The sequence below is a fragment of the Natrix helvetica genome (assembly GCF_964273705.1).
Source record: "Natrix helvetica genome assembly, chromosome: 2".
NCBI classification, from domain to species: domain Eukaryota; kingdom Metazoa; phylum Chordata; class Lepidosauria; order Squamata; family Natricidae; genus Natrix; species Natrix helvetica.
Genome location: NC_138552.1, coordinates 83,761,769 through 83,783,713, shown reverse-complemented (window position 1 = coordinate 83,783,713; position 21,945 = coordinate 83,761,769). Strand labels below are relative to the sequence as shown.

General features: G+C 39.5%; 1 protein-coding gene across 2 annotated transcripts in view; it reads right to left on the bottom strand.

The window, feature by feature from the left end:
* LOC309387749 (ADAMTS-like protein 1) overlaps positions 1-21,945 on the bottom strand; it is a 267,422-nt gene that overhangs the window by 137,296 nt on the left and 108,181 nt on the right. For both annotated transcript variants that reach the window (XM_081944501.1, XM_081944502.1), the window contains 3 exons: positions 16,104-16,230; positions 7,063-7,137; positions 1,475-1,632 (listed from right to left, as the gene is read on the bottom strand). In XM_081944501.1, coding sequence (XP_081800627.1) covers positions 1,475-1,632; positions 7,063-7,137; positions 16,104-16,230 — 360 coding nt within the window. The remainder of the gene's footprint in view (positions 1-1,474; positions 1,633-7,062; positions 7,138-16,103; positions 16,231-21,945) is intronic.

Here is a 21,945-nt window from a genome sequence, read left to right as displayed (position 1 = left end):
TGACCTACCAATGACATTGGAGTCAAACTGGAAGACATAAACTCCAATGGTCCTAGTCCTGGTGTCTAAACCACGTAGTAATGAAATCGGCACTGTCCATCACCTATTCCTTTTGCAGCATAATCTACATTTCTATGAGTTAATCATCATGGCATCAAACCAGAGGTGGCATTCTGCCAGTTTGGACTAGTTCGCCCGAACTGGTAGCGGAAATCGCAGGTGGCCCCGCCCAGGCTCTATGGCATTCCATTTAGGCCCTTTTTTTTAGTCAAAGCATATGCGCAGAAGACTGCACGGATGTGGGCACACTCACATTTGCAAACCAGTAGGGAAGGTAAGTGAATACCACCCCTGCATCAAGCCATTTTTATTGGGAGTCCTCAATGAAAAATTACGGTACCCTAAACCTGATACAGATTATACAGCTTATATCTTAAAATCTGCAGGCCCTTCTGATCCACCTTCATCTACTCCAAAAGGTTTTATTATTTTGTAATTCTCAAAGGCCTACATTCCACTGTGCCTCTTAGCCCCTCTATAGCCTGTGTATTTTACTTTCAGCAATGTGTTTTCAATTACTTGGAAGAATAGGAGAAAATTAATGAGAAGAAAACATTAGTAGGGAGAAATAATTTGATTCTTACTGCCAGTTCTACACAAAACAGAGCTTCTAAGCTATCTGTTGATTTCTCAACCAAAGCTGGCTCGTTCACTATAACAAATTTTAAAGCTGAATTCTGCTCATTTTTTTTAGCAACTCAAGAAGTTTTCCTGAATTATTCTTCTGTAGTTCTGAAACCGGGGTGGGGGTGGGAGGAAGAGTGATGGTGAGGAGGCAGGGAAGATAAAGGGCAGAGGTTTAATATAATGTAAAGATTGAATGCAACCTATCCGCCTATGGACTATGCTACTTGCAATAATTCAAAAAGTACTGCAGTCCCCATATACAGGTAGTCCTCGATTTACAACTGTTCATTTAGTGACCATTCAAAGTTACAGCAGCACTGAAAAAAATGACTTATGACCGTTTTTTGACTGTTGCCGCACCTCCATGGTCATGTGATCAAACTTTCAGACACTTGGCAACCAGTTCATATTTATGACCGTAGCAGCCTCTCTGGGTCATGCGATCCCCTTTGGAGAACTTATCACAAGCAAAGTCAATGGGGAAGCCAGATTTACTTAACAACTGCGGTGATTCACTTAACAATTACAGCGAGACAGGTCATAAAATGGGGCAAAACTCACTCAACAAATGTCTCACCACCACAGAAATTCGGGGCTCAATTCTGGTCGTATGTCAAGGACTACCTGTAGTAATCAGTGTTTGATATTCTGGAATAGCACATTTGACTTGCAAGAGAAACACAGTCTTGAACTGATAAAAGGGAGATAAGGTCATAAGCCTACTTACCACAATGCAGGCATAAATATTGCAAAGTAGTATTGTTTGTCGAAGTTCAAAGTTTCTCACCTTTACAGTGAAATCTGCAGTGAGAGGACCAGGTATCCTCAATATCTCTTTGTCTGCAAATTTCTGAAACTCAACAGAAGAATTATCCACAAGGAAGGATCCAGCATAGCTGAGACTGTTTTCGCCCTTCACACCTTGCAGAGTTTTGGTTTCTAGATCTGACAAATACAAGCACACGGAAGAGTCACACACTGTTGTTTCCTTGGCACAAAGGAATAAAGCTGTCAAGCAAAACACTAGATACAAAGCATTATCTGTTTTAATTTAATTGCGTGTGTCATTAATGCTTCATCCAGTTCTTTTTATACCATTCTCTCTGGCTTTCACTTTGCTTCGATCTAACCTACTAATCTCTTGCATTGTGTAAGACAGAACTACTTCCACTACAACTAGCATTTGTATCGGTGTGTCAGTTTATCTGGACTTAGCCATGCAGAAGAGAGAATGGCAACCACAAACTCAATACAGTCTAGATATACTGTACTTTCATTCATTCCTGTCATCCACAGTGGTTCAAATGTTACTTCCCATTTTACAAAATGCACTCACAGTATTATATCAGCTAATCAAAAGATGATACTTAATGGGTTTATGAGCATCGTCCTTTCTTTGAGTTGAGACTGAATTTGCTACGTCATCCAGTTTTGAGAGAATGAAAATGCATGGGTTAAGAGAATGTTGCAAAGGAGACAGTGGCTGTTTTGGATAGAACACACACATACAGTTTTTGAATTCAGTATAAGAAGTCCTCGACGTACGACCACAATTGAGCCCTACATTTCTGTTATTAAGTGGGACGTTTATTAAGTGAACTTTGTCCTATTTTACCACCTTTCTTGCCACATTTGTTAAATGAATCACTTCTGTTAATTTAGTAACAGGGGTGGGTAAGGGAATCTGGCTTCCCCACTGACATCGCTTGTCAGAAAGTCACAAAAGGGGATCACATGACCCCGGGATACTGCAACTGTCATAAATATGAGTCAGTTCCCAAGCCTCTGAATTTTGATCATGTGACCCCTGGGATGCTACAACAGTGGTAAGTGTGAAAAATGATCGTAAGCCACTTTTTCCAGTGCTGTTGTAACTTTGAACGGTCACTAAATGAACTGTGTAAGGCTGTTGGTTTGAGCTCTGAGCTTGGCAATTTGGTTGCAAACGTTTCAACACTATTTGTGGAGACATCGTCAATAAGTTTTGAATTGTGCTCGTCTGTCAGAATGCAGGTCTTCAATTACTTTTTTACGAGATGCAAATTAGTCTGAATAAAATGACTCATAAATATCTGAAGAAACAACACTCAGACTAATTTGCATCTCATAAAAAAGTAATTGAAGACCTGTGTTCTGACAGACGAGCACAATTCAAAACGTATTGACGATGTCTCCTCGAATAGTGATGAAACGTTGGCCACCAAATTGCCAAGCTCAGAGTTCAAACCAACGGACCCGAGCTATTAATATTCAAACACACTCAATGAACTGTTGTAAGTCGAGGACTACCTGTGTGCTGGAGAGACTATTCTATAGCTGGAATCAGAGATTTATGATTTATACAAACTCTGCATTTATGAGATATAAAAATGAGACGTCACAATGAAATGTAGAAACATATTCAGATTTTCTGGCGGTAATAAACCTGATATTACATGTAATGACATATTTTTTTCTGGGAACACCTTTTTAGAAATCAGTGCTCTAGCCCAGTGATAGTGAAACTTTCAGGCTCAGTTTGTCAAGAATTCAGAAAATGACTACCTTGACTCTGTCTCTCTCTCACACACACCCCTGGAAAAATGTGACTTCTCTGGACTCTCCTCTCCAGACCCTCTGAAAATTGCACAAGAGAGCGCTGCATTTACAGGGCCTCTGAAGCCTCAGAAAATCATGGGAAAATGCTCGTGAAATTTTCAGACACCTCAGAGGCTGCACGAGAACAATGTTTTCTTATGCAACTTCCAAAGGATCCATCACCATCACTGCTCTAGGCTTTATATTTCTGTTTTGGAGAGTTTACATTGTATTCCAAGTAGCTGGCCTGGCTCAACTTTGATCTAACCATATCGCTCCTGACGGGTTTTTAATTGGGTATTTTAATTATATTTAATTATTTAGGGTTTTTTTAATCACTGTATTCTAATTGTTCTTTATTCATCAGCCGACCTCCTCCTTGTGTATGTCTCGGTATATGTCTCTGTTATATGTTTGTTTTGTCCACATATTTATTTCATATGTTTCATTGTACGCCGCCCCGAGTCCTTCGGGAGAGGGTGCGGCTAAGAAATAAATATTTATTTATTTATTTATTATTACATTGTCACGATTTATCCATGATCAGTATAATAAATACTCATTGCTTGCTACAGGAGCATATTTTTTCCAAGCATTTAGCAAGATCACGATCTCCGCGACATGCCTGCTTCTAAGACTACACTCATTGCTACATATACTTTGTGAACACATTTTGCACTAACTTCCCAAACGTGATGCCTTAGTTATGGTTAATTTTGCCTTTGTACCCCACTTTAATCATGCACACTATCTCTTCTCTTCTTGCAAAAGCCTGCTGACATATGCAATGCATACGTTAATGTATTTTATTGTTTCCTTTAATACATTTGCTCTTTCACTTATTACCATTACTATCTATTTAGGGAACATAAAATGAATAGGGAACAATTATTATCGAAACAGAGAGCCAGTTTGGTGTAGTGGTTAAGCATTAGGCTAGAAATAAGGACTGTGAAGTTTACTTCTGCTTTGGGCATGTAGCCATCTGGGCCACATGCAATGTGGCAATGGCAAATTGCAGGGACTTGTCCAGGCAGTGTCTGAGAACCACACATGATTGAATGGAAGAAAAAAAAATATCTAAACACATTCAGAACCTTTGGTAAGTCAATTAATGTTATATTGCTATTGCTATTCCAACTACACTAATGGGTCAATAGCAATAGTAATAGCAGTTAGATTTATATATCACTTTACAGATCCCTCTAAGTGGTTTACAAAGTCAGCACATTGCCCCCAACAATCTGGGTTTCCATTTTATTGACCTCAGAAGGATGGAAGGCTGTCAAGCTTGAGCCAGGTGAGATTTGAACTGCCAAATTGCAGGCAGCCGGCAGTCAGTAGAAATAGCCTGCAATACTAAGCCACCACAGCTCTTAAACTGGTTCTCTGTTTAAAGACTTATTGGAATTCAATTTCTACCCTACAGCACCCAACTTATCCTTCAAGGCAGGGGTCACCACCCTCAGTCCATGGACTGGCACCGGTTTGCAACTTGCCAGAAACCGGGCTGCTCAAACAAAAGAAGCCCCATCCACGGGATGCAAGTAGCATACAAAACCATGTGCCCTCTGGTCCGTGGAAAAACCTCTCTCTTTCCATGTCCCTGGTTCCCAAAAGGTTGGGAGCTTCGGCTTCAGGGTCTTCCCAAGCCTGGCTAATAGCAGTCCAGATCAGTGTGGGGGTTCCTACTGGTTTGGACTACTTCGGGCGAATTGGTAGTGGTTTGGCGGCCTGGGTCGCCAGAATCGGCAGTGACCCAGGCCTGCCACACTCCTGAACCAGTTCTCCGGGTGGTGCCGTAGGTGCCGCCATCTTGTTTTTTGCTTCTGTGCATGCGCAGAGCCATTTTTATTGTGTGGCACACCCACAATGAACCGGAAGTAGTGACTGCCGGAACCCAGCCCTGGTCCAACTATTATAGTTCTTCACAGAAACTTATGCATCATGATACAACTACATCATACTGTAACTCCACCCCATTCTTACTCTATGACTAGATACAGGGTGTTTAGGGGGTAAAAGTAACAGACCATATCAGGACAAAAATCCTGCCCTAATCCAGTGGAAAATATTTGTTCCCTCTCTTATATTTCTAGACACTAGTTTGTGTAAAGGCTTCTCTCTCCTGTTCTCCTTAATTCCATTGGCAACAGAGAACCAAAATGATAATGTTTATTAGTCTGAGAAACAGCATGCATGGCAAATAAGAGCCACAGGAGTACAGGCCAAGCATTCTCAAAATAATATTTATTTCTTACTGTTCTATCTTGTAGGCAAATATGACATATTTCCCCCTCTTTCATAGTTTATAACTTGCAATCTACTGATAAATGTTCACAATTACACATTTTACACCCAAGAACAAATTGTATGTACCTAAGGTAGCTTATCAAGAACACATAGAATATAATCCATATATAATCCATCATAAAATGTCCTTAATTATGGCAGCATGAAAGGCTTTTTTGAAAAAGTTATTTGCCCTTTCGTAGTTTTACTATTTGCTTATCTTAAAGCTGACAACCAACTGCAAGTGTTTACTGTCTCTATAGGATTGGGTAGTCCTTTTGGTTCTAAAAGACATATCCTAATCTAAAATATCTAACATGTTGTACAGCTTCTGTACAGGACTGTACAATAGTTTCAGTAGAATTGGAGAAAAAGCTCGATTTAACTTTTCCATTGAAAAAGAGACATAGGATACTTGTTGAATATACCTGCCATTCAGAATTCTATGCATAAATTGAGAGCGGCATATAATGTATTGAAGTCAAACAAGGTTAGGAATCAAGCATAGTAACTAGTTTCTATGTGTAACTACTTTAATAGCACAATCTGGTTGTTGATTCCTTTACCTTTTGCTCTATGAAACAAAGGTAAGCATAAGAACAATGTGTTAAATTCATCAGTAATTCAGTTCAATACTGTGGCAGCATTTATTATATTCTTATCAACAAAAAAACACATTTTACAGAAATTATGCATGCACACATGCACTAACATACTGAGTGTAAAAACAGATAGCAGTTTTAGAACACTCTACTTTGTTATAAATTAGGATTATCCTAGTTGGTGGTATTACTACTACTACTACTACTACTACTATTATTATTATTATTATTATTATTATTATTATTATTAATTGGTATTATTGGTATTAATGGTATTATTTTAAATTGTATGCTGCCTAAAGTTGTATGCTGACATCTGAGCAGCTCACAACAATCAACCAAAGAAATGACAGTATAAAAAAATATAAGCAAACAGATGGCATCTAATGGTCATTTGTGGCCCAGATATGGACTCCCTAAAAAGGTAAAGGTTCCCCTCGCACATATGTGCTAGTTGTTCCCAACTCTAGGGGGCAGTGCTCATCTCTGTTTCAAAGCCGAAGAGCCAATGTTTCCGAAGACTTCTCCGTGGTCATATGGCCGGCATGGCTAAATGCTGAAGGCACACGGAATGCTGTTACCTTCCCACCAAAGGTGGTTCCTATTTTTTCTACTTGCTTTCAAACTGCTAGGTTGGCAGAAGCTGGGACAAGTAACGGGAGCTCACTCTGTTACGCAGCACTAGGAATTCGAACCGCCGACCTTTCTGATCAACAAGCTCAGCGTCTTAGCCACCGAGCCACCGCATCCCTTCCCCCCCCTTTTTTTGGACTCTTTATAAGTATACAAAGCCCCCTGTTCATGTTTCAATCTCTCTAAAATAAAGGAGCCATACAGTCTTGTGTGAAACAGAGTTCCAAGGTTATTAGAAGTATTTCAATATAATAAGCGTATTTTTACTTACATAAATGATCAGGACCTTTCAACACTAGGCGAACATGACGGCTTCCATAGGGAATAACAACAACAGTGTCATCCACTGGATTGGGGAGGCAGGAAAGCAAAAAAAAAAAAAACACACACACATGGTCAACAAGCAAAGGAAGCTCAACCAAGCAGAGAAAACCATTTTCATGGGAAAATTGCAAGCCATACTTTGGTCACTTAAAATAAAAACACTCAAATCCAATGAACCCTGAAGAAAAACTAAATGTGAAACAAGCATGCTTTATATGCCTAGTCAATGGCCTTGTTTTCGAGAAAAATCTGTTTAAATTAAACAAAGTCTCTTGTAAAACAACCCCCTTATGGCCTTAATGCATCAGCCCTTCTTCGAGCCTACTCCTGTCCTTCGAGAATTTTCACAAAGAATTTTCACGAATGTTAAAAAATAAAATAAACAAGAAACATAATCAAACTTTAAAGTTGTTTTCTATGGCTAAAGTAAAGTATTTGCTATGATGACATTCAGTGATTACCGTATGTTACTGAGATGAAGTGGTGGTGAATAGGGATGAGATGGAAAGATCCTTTATATAAATCTATGAAAATAACTGTATGCTGCATTTGTAAAAATTTGGTGTACATAAGTATCACAGAAGAAGAGGAAAATAACCATGTGTTTATAACTCTATGTACCCTACTAAGCAGGGGTAGGCTTCAAAAATTTCAGCAATGGGTTGTCTGTCAGGTAGCTGGTTAGGTGTGGCCATGGTAGGTGTAGCCTAGTTGGCCTTCTGCACTATGCACCACGCCCAGGGGGGGGGGCATTTTCATCTTCCCCAGGCTCTGGAGGCTTTCCTTGAGCCTCTGGGAGAGCAAAAACTGCTTTCCCCAGGCTCTGGAGGTCCTCCGGAACTTCCGGGAGGCCCATTTTTTTCCTTCCCCTAGCCTCCGCACAGGCCCTGCACTTACCTGACGTCCAAAACAGGCTGCATGGAGACTCCTGGAAGGGACAGGGTGGGGTGGGAGGGGCCAGAGGTGGGATTTGGTGGTACTCCAAACTAGCCATAACGTTAGCTATGGGTTCTCTCGAACCCGGGTGAACCCGTAGCAGCTCACCTCTGCTGCTAAGATAAGGAGGCCTTGGAAGCTCAAGGTAGCCGTAGAATACTTAATAGCATTAAATATTTTTCTGTTGTAAGTGCATGGAACTCTATGTGCTTTTTCTAATACTTAATTGCACACTTGAGTCAAAAAGCAAAACCGCTAATGCACTTCTCTCAATACACAATTCTAGTGCCATCAGATAAAAAGTACCACCATACTGGGAATTGTAAAACATAATAAATAAGGGGTTGGAGCAATTCCTGCATAGGAAAGTTGCCAACACGAAACAAATGGCAGATGCACATAAATAAATTGCCAAGAGATCTTGTCAGTTGAGTGATGATCTCTAATAAACAATAAATAATAGAAATCAAAGGTTGCTGCGAGACAGGGAGAAGATAGCTATTTCCCCTCCTTCTTGCAGAATCCTCAATGAAATTTAATAATGAAAATTTTCGGATACATAAAAGCAAGAATTTTTTTTCACACAGTGCATAATTGAACAATACATTTAGCTTCTAAGGATGATCTCTGACCTGACAACCATTAATTTTGAACAGTATATCTTACTTCAAGGACCTCATGTGCTGCTTGTGAGCCTCCTAGGACACCAAACTGACCAATGGGAGACACATGTTTCTGAGTAAATTATTAGGGCTTGGTTTAGTTCTTTCTTTATATTTTCTGCAAACCCCTGCGCTCTTTAAATGGTTTTTCGTAAACACAGATGTTGTCTGATCAGTGGCCAACTCTGAAATACCCACCCAAAAGTGCATTTTTTCCATTTTTTAATATATTTATTATTAATTTTATTTATTTCAAAAAACCAGCTTTCTGGTCCTGGTTAGTGTGAACTCAACTTTCCTTTCAACACATTTCTTCTTTCAATCGTTTCATCTTTTAAACTGGTTTAAAATAATGATGTAAGAATATTTGCTGAAAGCCAGTTCATTTTCGTATTTATTTTACGCAGCGCTAATCATAGCTACACTCTAAAATGTTATCATAAACTCACAAACGGACAGAAATGCCCTTTTAAAGTACTTCTTTTTTCAAGTATGTTTTTCCATTTTCAAATATTAAAATGTGTTAGCAAGACCTTTTTGGTCTCTGTAATATAATAATAGGTTTAAAAGAAGTTAATGGAATGAGACTTGTGAAAATAGAAAGTCTGTGTTTATCTCCAGGTCATTTGAAGTACAAACAACCACAATTTTTCTTTATTTTCTTTTTAATTTCCAGTGAACTCAATATTGTCAAAGGGGCTTTTGATATGCGTTCCTGCACTCTGTGATATGGAAACTGTATAATGCACTGTTAAAACTGTCTGATTGTTTGTAAACTTCCACTGGGTGAAATGGTGATCTATCACTCCTGGGGAACTGAAATTTGGCAAAGCTGTGGTGCTTTAGTGCTTTAGTACTGTTCTGCTTACATGATCATCATTCCAATGCGCCCTGCCACTTTCCTATAAGGAAAGTCACTGGGGAAGCCGTTAGAGAGTTGAACATTGCTCCCATTCTTACTGGGGTTTTTTGCCTGTCCATAGTCAATCGGTTTCTCTGTTTAGGTAAGGAAATATATCTGAAACAATGACCGAACAGGTCACATGTTGTCTAGTAGAAAATTCTGCTGAAATCTTACTTTGCCTTTGAGTGCTCAGTTCCACCAAAGCCAAGAGAAGAATTTCAATGCCCACTTTTTAAAGCCAAGCTGGTAGAGGCGTAGAGCTATGCCCAGGGTATTGAGTCATATTATTGTCTAGACCAGGGGTCAGCAACCCACGGCTCTGAAGCCACATGTGGCTCTTTCATCCCTCTGCTGAGGCTCCCTCTCACCAGTTGGCACCACAATTTTGAGAGGAGCTTCCGGTTCAGAGGGAGGGGGGAAGCAGGAGGAGACTCTATGGCAAGGGGCGGGTTTTCCGGTCAGCTCCACAATGGATAGGGCTTTGGGTTAGGACAGGTAGAGGAAAAAGGATGCTAGGAGGAGACTCTATGGTGGGGGAACTGGACTTCCGGTTGGCTCCAGAATTGAAGGAGGGGGCTTCCTGTTAGGAGCTTTGTGGCTCTTTGAGTGTTTAAGGATGCCGACCCCTGGTCTAGACTAAGCTAAAGTTTGACATTAGCAAGAACATCTCTCTTTAGACCCTTGGTTCTCTGTGATTTTGGCAAGGCAATATGTAATAAGTTGACATAGATATAGGCTCCTCAACTTAAACTCAGCAGAAACTACATTAGGCATTGCCAGATAAGAATCTTTATTATATGTTATTATATGTTTATTGTATGGATGAAAACACTTTACGGAGCTGATTGCCCTCTATTAACATGAGACTTGTAGTCTTCTCCAATGGCTACTGCAGTTTACATCTGGTTCTCCCCCCCCCCCCAAACTTTTCTACAATTTTATTGATTAAAAAGCTTTCTGGTTTTTAGTCTCACAGCTATGTGAGATTTGCTTGCCATGTGAACTCTTACATGATAATAATTCTATTGAGTATATTGGGATTTGCTTCCGAGTGAGACCCATTAATGTCTCACTCCTTGAGTTTACATGATGTATTGACCTATGGTTTGCTTTAATTTGTGGAATTAAATGCAATAAGATGAGTTCACAGATTATTTTATTAGGGAATAAAATATTGTTCACAAACCTTAATAATTGGGTTTATGCAACCTGCTAAACCCAAAGCACCAGTGCAATAGCTTGACATGGTACTCGCATCCTGTTAGGTCATAATCTATGGTTTATGAATGGCTGTTTTCATTTATCACACCACGTCAGACAAATATATCACAGTTTTAGAAAGCAGCACAGTAGTTAACTAATTCCCAAAATGAAACTTCCTGAGAATGGAACATAGTCTTGGCTAAATTTCTCATTTCAAGCTCTCTGTGATGTGAAACCAACTGCGTCTGAAGTTTCCTTCCTCAATACCTAGACCCTGGGCTTGGCAACCATTTTTTTTTTAATCATTTCCCTCTTATGTCACCTGCTTGCATTTGACCCTGCTGAATACCACAGGAACACTTTTTTTTCTATAATCCCCTTCCCAGAAAATGACACCATCTCCCTGAGGCTGCTCCAAGTGGCTGGGATAGATTTGGGCATGTGTAGGAAGCAGCTAGGGTTCTTTATTCAGCACAGCTTCCAAACTGACTTGTTCTGTGGTTAAAAGAAAAAAAAAACCAAACAGATTCATTCTATAAGGGGTCTAATAAAAACGGGGGATGTAGAGAAGGACCCGCAATTGCTGAACTGCCGAACTTTTCAAGTCATCTTTCATTTTTATAGGCAAAAAGAGGACACCAACCAGATGTTTCTCCTTTAAGAAAAGTGTAGGAGGCAAGCCAGAGACACATATCTTCTCCCACCCCACCGCTTTTCTGTTTCCAGCCCCTCTGGGATTGATATACCAGCCCTAGGAACACTAAAGTAGTTATTTTTCTTATAAGGGCTAATAGTTGCAATGTTACATACATTTTTCCTCTTCCTTCCCTTTCCTATTTTTCCTTAGCAATGGACACAAAACAGAGGCACAAAATAAATGCAGATACGAAGAGAAAATGAATCCAATATGATGAAACCAACAGTGTGTTTGGAATGTTTAAAAAGGAAAAAAAAAACATTTCCAGCATATTTTTGGCACAGAATCTGCTAATTCAAAGTGCTAAAAAAATTCGAGCCCCTTAAGCGTGACAGGAGGCCTCTGACATTTTCCTGCTACCTGCTTAACAGATGTTCCTTTCCAGGAAAAAAATTAAAGGAAAATCATAAATGAAAGCAAAAATGCCTCAGTCCCCAGCCTGGGCCGTGTATTATCTAGGAAAAGATTGCAAAAATGTGTAGGATATCTAAGAATAAAATTATCTACAGACAACATATTTTTTAAAACATCTTTAAAATATAGTGTTCGTCCATACTGGGGAATATGCTGCAGTGTGGATAGTCCTACTCAACAAAATCAGGTTTTGTATTTTAATGCGTACCACCGTATGAATGTTCTTATGCTCAACTAATCCAAAACAAAAACCTTGTAGTTCTCTTTCCCTTCTTCCAAGAAACACTGGGGAATCTTGATAAAAGAGAAAGGAAGAAAGAATAATTTCCCTTCATTTCCTTTGCCCTGAGCTTCTTTTCCTGCCATGCTATTTAGTTCTAGAAAACTCCCAAATCTCTATTGCATTGCTTTATTCCAGGAAGAGAAGAAAAAATTCTTATCCTTTTATTTCTTTTAAAACATTCCCGAGTAGCACAGCGGTTCCTTGATTTCTTGATCGATTGTTTAAATTTGTAACATTAGAGTGCATGTCCTCCAAACTCAACTAGAGCACAAGGAAAACCTTTCTACTGTGACCCTAGAATGCCCCATTTACACAAAATGTGCCCTGGTTTCCAGATTATGCCCCTTCAATGACAATATGTCTTAATATTTTAAAGTATTCCTTCTATGAGTTCCTGGGCTGTAAAAACTGATTTTAATTTTAGTAGGAACTCAACACCAATTGCACAACCACATCCGAATATTACAGGATTGCTTTATTATTCTTGGAATGAGACCTTTTTGTGATCTGCTTCTAGGGAAGTGCTCTTTTTACACCTCCAAGTTTCTTCATTTCCTCCACAACTCCTCCCTACATATATTTTTCTAACTTTCACAGACTTAACTCACGGAGGCATTTCAATTGTATTTGTCTCCCCAACTACCACATCACTCAGAGCACAACTTTGAAATGCCCACTTGGGTGCCAGCATATAATCCATGAGCTCAAATATGCATGTGTTCATATTTCCTCTCCATTGCCTCTCTCCAGTCATGTCCTACAATATTTCTCCCTTACAGTTCATGCAGTCAGGCACCCATCTGATTGCTCAGTTAGCTTCCAAAGGATTTCTGTAATATTTACAGTGAACAAATGGGAATCAAGCCACTGTAAAGATTTTCCCTTTGTCTTTCTTTTTGTTATTACTAGAAGTACTGCATGCTGAGATGCAACAGGGGATGAATCTGACGACAAGAATCAAGCTAGCCATTAATTGATTATAAATGTAGCAGAAAGCATACACCTAAAATTATTTGTTGGCTTGGTTAATATAAATTCCAACAAACACTGAGGTAATCAGAACTGGTGCAAATGTCATTATAGGATAGCAGTGAAGGTACAGAAGTTCAAAAGTTCCTTAATTCAAATTCATTATATACTTTATCTAAAAGGTCTAAAAGTGGGGAATTCCCATCTACAACCCTGGAGAATTGGTTTTCATTGATTTAAAATCATTAGGGCTGCAAATCAACGTAAGAATATCCAAAATTAAAATTGCACATGGTGGAAGCATTATATCCTTTGCCTTTTTGTGGCTGAGGTGTGTTTCTTCCAAGTTTGTGGCATCTTTTCTCCTGCTGCTCAACCATTTCCGCATGATCAACTTAGCTGTCAATCAATAGTTCTCCTATTCATTTATTATTCTGCTTCTCGAGGCTGTCCCCAGAGAATTTAAAAAAGGAGATGAGGTTTGCAAACTGAAAGAAAAAGCAGACAGACTCACAGACAAAAGGAGTGATGAACAAGAGGGAACCAAAGGGAAGTAATTTTTAAGGCAAAGCAATTGAAGCAATGAGCGTGGCTTAGCATTTATACTTCACCAAGTCTACATTGAGATTCATTTTCAGACATTCTTGCTTAAGCAGTAGTTTAAGTGGGGTTAATCTCCAGACACATGGAAATTACCCATAAGCGGTGGGGGGAAGGGGGAGAACTATACCAGTCCATTTGCTGGTTAATCAGAAGGATCAATTCATGCCTTCTTCCCACAAGTTTCCTACTGGAAAGCGAAATGAGGTTAAAGGATATCGGAGATGTTTTTTATTGTCTTCAAATGATGACATATGAATCATGACATCATCGTACAATTTATGCAAATGTGGAATTGGCGTGAATCGCATTGGGATATCTGATGCAAAATTGAACATCACAACGACAACATGGCATTCATGTTACCATTTTTCCTCCCTTGCGCCCAGAATGGGTATTAGCGAAGTGAATTGTTCTCCAGTTTCCCAAATGCCATGGCGAATTAAATGTTGCATTTAAGAATTGATAAAAACCTGAGAAACGAGGCATGAGAAGCAGTAAGGATAGAACTAAAAACTGGGAGCGGTAAGACAGTGAAAATATCTAAATGTGAGCAGGAAACATAAACGGTGGCAACAGAAAGGAATATAAAGAAGAGAGCAGTTATGGAAAAGGGTCTGATATCTGTTTGTACCACAGCTATTATCGCAATTAGCAATCACGTCTGCATTTTAAAAAGCTTTATATTCAAGGAAAGCATCTGAAAAAGAATTATTGGTTTACTTGTTCTATTTTAAAGCTGCCCTTTGTCCAAGCAGTTCAAGCCATTCTACATAGTTTGCCTGTGCTACCATTACTGCAGCCTCGTAAAAACAGTAGGTTGTGATGAAGAATAATGTAATTGATTTACAGTAAGCATCAGGACTTGGTGGAAATGTTCTTCTGTTCTCTCTAGCATACAATCAGCAGAATACAGTAAGCTACATTACCTATGATAATTTTTTCCTCCTTGGCACAAGAATGGCCAAGAATGTAAATAGATTTCTCAGTTTGCATCTGTTGCCTTTGATTATATTGGTCAGGAATAGAGTTGAAATCCAACTCATTTAGAGAATAATACCCAGGTGGGATTCTTGTTTGTTTTGCTCTGCATTCACTTTGTTTCAACAACATGCAAAACGCTGATCTGCCAACTCAGGGTGTATCATGAACTTTCCAGACAAGAAAATATTCTGTTTGATAGCAAACATGATTCTTTAAACAACTGTCTCTTCACATTCCTTGTAGCAATCAAACATAAATAGATGGAATAAGATATTCAGCAAAGTCTACTCCAAATGTGATTTTAGATGTTTAGGTAATGTACCGGTTCCCCCACCCCCCGCCCTTTAAAATCAGAATACAATTAAATGTATGTACACAAATACTCACATACCTGAAGCAGATATAGTGCTGAAATCACTTTTGGCACAATGAGGAAAAAAGTAAAATAAAGCATGAGTTTAATAGCATGCTGCAAGTTACATTGCAGCCAAGGGTAACAGCCCCGCTTTGTTTTGCAGAGACATTTAGCGATGAAAAATGGACACGATTAGGATGGAATCGCTTTTCCCCCTGCATGCTTCCAGAACCACTTCTGAATGGTAAATGTAGCTGTCTAAATCAAGCCCATGACTTCATACGGAAGGACTACTGGCAAATATATGGCTGGGTTTCCTTCACCTCCCCAAGCCCTATAAACCGCAAATCATCTTCTCCCAAGCTGGCTACGCAGTTCAAAGAGGTTCCTGGGTTAACAATATGCAGTAGTTTGGCCCAAGCTACCCTATTTCCACGAATGAATTAACTCTGGGATATTCCAACTTTGCAAGTCTTTGCATGCTTTCATGGCATGTACGTTTTGTCTCCTTATTTTTCAAGGCACTGACAATTGCATAGAGCATGCCCCATTGTCCGCTACAGTTGGCATGACTCCAAACACAATGCGGGTTGCATATATCTAACAGACAAGAGAGCAGGCAAAAATTATTCAGCAGGTGCAGCTTTTTCCTATTACGCCGCAGGACCAGTCTCATCTGTAGGGCTGTCTTCTGATACCTAAAGAAAAATAGCTACGTTCTTTGTGACATCTGGCAAACCTATTTAACAGCTCCCCAAACAGAAGGATCCAATCCTTTTCTTGGGAAAAGATGGAATATTCAGAAATTAACTGTGTTTGATTTCCCAGGTTGAGGCCAGGAAAGTTCAAGAAAACATTTTTTAGGATAGCTTTGGTTGTTACTAAAAATTTAAGGGCCTAACACTCCTTTTTTAAAAAACATATTATGGTTTGGAGAACAGTCGTATTCCCACTGAGGTAAAAGTCAAGTCAACATCTTACATTTATTTGCCAAGAGCTGAGATTTATATTGGCCACGAACAAGCCGGCAGGTGGAACCATCGCCATCACAGACCCCACAGTTATCTTCCTTCACAGGGCTTCCCAGCTGATGATCACAGCCAACAATCTGACAAAAGAGAAAGATGTGCAGTTCAAATTGAGCACCTCCTGACAGTTGGACCCATTTCTGAGCTTAGTTCCCGCCAATTTTCTTCATCACATCGTCTCCAAAGGGCCATAAAGCATGTTCGCAAGAAAAGGGAGAGCAAAATGAATTTGCTTGGTAGAGTTCCATCTGGAGATTTCATGATGCTGTGCGAGTGGTATTTCGTTTTTATATATAGATGAGCAAAAAAAAAACCATTGCAGATAAAACTTTAAGTAACAGCTGTAATAATGACTTGTAGTGTCCTACAAGGCCTGTCTATGTAACTTTTATATTTGCTGCTGTCTTACAACATCATATTCCATCGTATCATTTGGGGGTCATCTCATTTTGGGTATTGCAGACTTTTTCCAGAGAGTATTCAGGCAGAGGAACAAGGTCATATATAAAACCAAAAGAAAGTCAAGGAATCTGAATTCTATTTTTAGTTTTTTTTCCCAACAAGAATTAAGGGCAAAATGTCTTCCTCAAAAAATTTTGTGACCTTGAGTGCTCCATTCAAAAGCAAAATAGAGTCTGATCCATAAAACAGATGAGTCAAAGAAGAAAGATCTAAATGAGTATGCCATCTCATTTTTTGATTAACTATTCAGGCTTAAAGCATTTTTACATAGGCTTTACAAAGCTTAAAGTAATGACATGCATTTCAGAAGATCAGATTAAGACTGAAATATTCTTTTAATAAGCCATTGAAGTTAAATTTGATCTAGTTTAAACTAAATCTGTTCAAATTTTCCTTAGCTATATAATCTGACTTTCCAAAAATACGATTTGTTAAAATATAGTTACAAACACAGCATAAGGATATAGGTATGTATATTATAACATCCCATAGTAGTACATTTCTTTTAGGTTCAAATCAAAATAACCAGAATAAGAATCTGAACAGTATGAAGCATCATTCCCATGTTTTTTAACATTTAGGAACCTAGAAATGCTTAAAGGTACTTTCTTAAATCAAGTACTTTAGTCCTGGAAAGTATTTTTTTTTAAAAAAAAATCAAAGCTATACATTTAGTAGGGTACATGAGATCTAAGGCTGTCAGACTGCAATTGCAGAGACTGTGCCTGTTGCTTTAAGAAATTCACAGCTGCAAAACAAGAATGCAGCTGTGACTTCTCCCATTCCGTCTGGCTCTCCCCTTTGTTCCCTATGCTGTTTAATTCAGCATGTGTGAGAGAAGCAACAGATAAACTACACCATAGCGGCATCTGTGATATTTGGCAATTCTAGACAGATTTCTTTCAACTTTGGAGTCTCCTACTTCTCTAGCGCTAATCATCTGTATTAGGGATGAGAAGTCGCATGTATTTGTACTCTGATGTCAGAACCAAGGAGCAAATCCTTATGTGAATCATGGCATGGGTCAAATTAAAGTCCTTTGATGTTCAACTAGCTGCGGCTGTAAAATAGACTGATTTAGCCTGTTATTCCAATAATATGCAACTCACCTGACCCTTATGTTTCCCCTCTATTTCTCCTTCAAGGTCTAAATTTTTTGTTTCTAGTATGAAATTATTCCCCTCCCCTCTCTTATCCGAGTATGATCTGTAGTGAGTGTTTAACCGGCAGGAGCTAACTATAGGTTTACAGTTTATTTAAGGTTGACTAACACTTACAAAAGAAGAACAGCATCCTGGTGAGGTGGGGTGTGTGTGCAAAACTGTGTTGTGGTGTCCCAAAGCAAGTCCTTTTTGTATGTGCATTGTGATGTTGCATGAATTTACAAAAATGCAAGACAGTACAGGGATGCTGCCTTCATAATTCTGATGAAAACGGCAAATTCCCATGGACGCTCATGAGAGAAGAGTAAATGAGCTAGACGTACTTGTAACAGTAATAGTAATAGAGTTGGAAGGGACTTTGGAGGTCATCTACCAGGGGTGGTATTCACTTACCTACCGGTTTGCAAATGTGAGCGCACACTCAAGCTTGCTTTGCTCGCACGCCCCGCCCCGCACATGTGCTTTTGGCTAAAAAAGGGCCTAAATGGGATGCCACCCGCGATTTCCGCTACCAGTTCAGGTGAACTGATTTGAACCAGTAGAATACCACTTCTGGTCCAACCCTCTACTCACTATTTCTGATAAATGGCTATCCAGTCTCTTCTTGAAAGCATCCAGTGATGAGGCACCCACCACTGTTTGTTATTTAGTATATAAGGGAACTTTTTTGTCTTTTACACCGAACTAGGAAAACACATCAGTGTACAAACATTATAAAAATAGAGTCAGAAAAAAGAGAGGAGGCCTATTCCGTTCCTGAATTGCGAGCTACTTTTTTTTAAATACTGAAAATAAGGGATTTTCAGAAAGATGATGACACTCCTAAGCAACTAAAACAAAAATATGCTGAAGATTTAAAGCTGGTAGTTCAGATTTGTCAACACCACTAATCATATCTTCTGAACTCATGGCTGTTTGAAAAATACATAACTCAACGTAGAGGTCTAATAAAAAGAGAGCAAAGTTTTTCACCACATGCATGGATTTTAAGTATCTGTGGTACTTAACAGCAGTCAGTCTGAACTTCTGTGAGCTTATAATAAAATGCAGCAGAGCAAATTCATTGTGCTTTTAAACAGTTATGGAAATATATTTTTTAATCTGTGTGTTTTAAAAAAGCCACACGAAGGTGTATAGCCACATTAAACAAAAAATTCACTGACCTAGACCTCTCATAGAATTAGCACCCCTATTGAAATCAGATGCATATTGCAGAGATAATTTTGCATTGCATCATCATAAGAGGGATATGATTTCCTGAAGACATTTATTGAACCTCTACCACTGAATTTCAGCAAAAGAAAGCTACAGAATTTAATTTCAAGCAATTGGCAGGAATTTTGAAGAACCAATAAAAAGAGGGCATGAGTCGAATCACTTACAATAGTGTATTCTTTCTGCGAAACAATGCTATCTAATGCAGCGGTCCCCAACCTTTCTAGCTCCATAGACTGATGGCAGTGGCAGGGAAGGGAATGGTTTCACACAAAACAACCTAGTGCAAATTTGTGTGCTCGCTTGCTCCTTGTGCAGCCCGGTCTCAATGGGCTGCGGAGGTACCAGTCTGCAGTCTGGGGGTAGGGGACCTCTGATCTAGTGGAACCCGAGAGATATGCCTTCTCAGGTCACCTGCCCTTTAGAACAGCCTTCTCCCTTATTGTACTGATCTAGGCTTCCCAAAAGCATGAAGCAACCCGAGAAAAAACCCTTTTATTAATTGACTTGAATTTTGCTCATTCACATACAGCAAAGTCTGTCAAGGGAGGATTTGCAGTCCCAGACCTTATCTGGCGTAGAGAGCTGCCAGGCCAATATCTGCAAAACCTGGCAAGGAGTCTTGGAGAGTCATGAACCAATTAAGCGAACTAATTTCCCCCTGCAAACTCTACTCCCCTTTTGCTCCTCTTTTATTTCCGGGGCCATTCATCGTCCACCCGTGGCCTTATTCCCAAGTCGAATCCTGTTCTTTAGCTGTTCCCTTTGTCTGGCAACTCTGCGCATGCGCATACTGGGAACAAGCTCCAGCTGTTCATCTGCCTCACTGATGTCTGACTCTGAAGGCAGTTGATAACTGGCATACGGCTCTGGCCTCCTCTCTTCCTCTGATGCAGAGCCCTCATCAGAGCCTTTCCCCAGACTCCAGGACTGCCCCACGTTCCTCCCCAACCTCCTCACTGTCCGAATCTGCTGCCAGTTCCGCTGGTAGGCCACAATACTTATATCCAGAGGGCCCCAACCATACTGACTGTTTGTAAGTATGACAGCCATGAAACCTCGACGACCTGGCTTTGCCCTCAGAGATTAGGGTTGGGACACTGGTAGAACCTGATAAATTATAATATGTTCCTGTGAGGGGCCTTGATTACTTACTGTGATCATTTTTAATTCCATTTTATTTTATTTTATATTAGTTTTATAAACTTGGTGGGGAGGGTTTGCACCATATGTCAGTCACCCAGAATTACTTGTTGAAGATGTACACCACATAAACGACCTGCATAAATACATAAATAAAATCCAGCATTGCATCTGCCTGTTATTCTGAATAGCAACTGTCCTGCTTACCAACAGAAATGTTCCATCTCCTTTACGCCCAAGAAATTTGTCATTGAAAAATTACCATCACCCCTGACTCAGAACATAAACATCGCCTTGGGGAGAAGCCATTTCTACATGGTCCTTATTAACAGGTGTATGATTATTCCACATTAGAGGTGGAACGTGGGTGCCAAACTCACGAGAAAAAGCAGATGCCTCAGAAGACAGGAATCAGACTTCGAACAAAAAGGATATGTCCATTTTTGTAGACATTCCTTCCTCCTGGTTGAGGCAGACTCTATTTTTTCTATTAATAAGTCAAGATCAGGGGGAGACAACACTAGTCCTCGACATACAATCATAACTGAATCCAAAATTTCTGTTGGTAAGCAGGACAGTTGTTAAATGAATTTTGCCTCATTTTATTACCTTTCTTGCCACAGTTGTTAAATGAATCCCTGTGGTTGTTAAGATAGTAATCCCTTTGTTAAGTGAATCTGGCTTCCCCAACGTTGCAAAGACAATCTCAACCTTACACCGGAAAAGACCCGAATACAACAAAACCAGCATATTTATATATATTTATATATTTATATATATTTATATATATATATGTCAGTTGCCAAGTGTCTGAACTTTGATCATGTGACCATGGGGATGCTACAACAGTCATTAAGTAGGAAAGTAGTCCTCGACTTACAACACTTCATTTAGTGACTGTTCAAAATTACAATGGCACTGAAAAAAAGTGACTTATGGCCATTTCCCCCAGTTTCACAGATAATGCACAGTTTGCATTATCCCTATGAACATGTGATCAAAATTCAGACCCTTGGCAACTGGTTCACATTTATGACAATTGCAGTGTCCCGGGGACATGCGATCACCTTTTGCAACCTTCTGACAGGCAAAGCCAATGGAGAAGCCAGAGTCACTTAACAACCGGGTTACTGACTTATCCCCTGCAGTAGGTCACTTAACAACTGAGACAAGAAAGATCGTAAAACGGGGCAAAACTCACTTAATGTCTCACTTAACAACAGAAATGTTGGTTGTAAGTCGAGGACTACCTTTAGCCGTATCTGCTTAGAAACTTAAGCACAGCTTTAGCAGAGGAAAAATAGAGCAAGCACCAGAATACAAGTCCAATTAATTGCTTACTGTGGTCTGAAACAATTCCCCGGCGTGAGACCAAATGGCTGCCTTTCAAAGGGAAGGTTTCATTCTGTAGCCTTTATGCTCATATTAAGAACACAAAATAATAGAACAACAAAGTTGGAAGGGACTCTGTCTGGGAAAACACCCGAGTTGAACTGGCTGGATAGAAAATTGTGATACATTTTTATCACACCAAGATTCATACCTAAAATATGTTCACAAAGCAATGTACGACACCAGAAAGGTCAGCAACTTAAGGCAATGAGGCTAGTGTAGGCCATAAATTGGTATCCAAATGAAGGCCTAGCCATCTGCACCCCACAGTTATAACTATGCTTTCAATACACATGAATTTTGGATCTTCTTACAAGTAAAAAAAAAAAACACCACATAAACCAGCCCAGCAATGACAAATCTTTCTTGAGCCTTGCCTGCTCATAAATGCCTCAGGGTGAAGTCTTTTTCATATTCGTT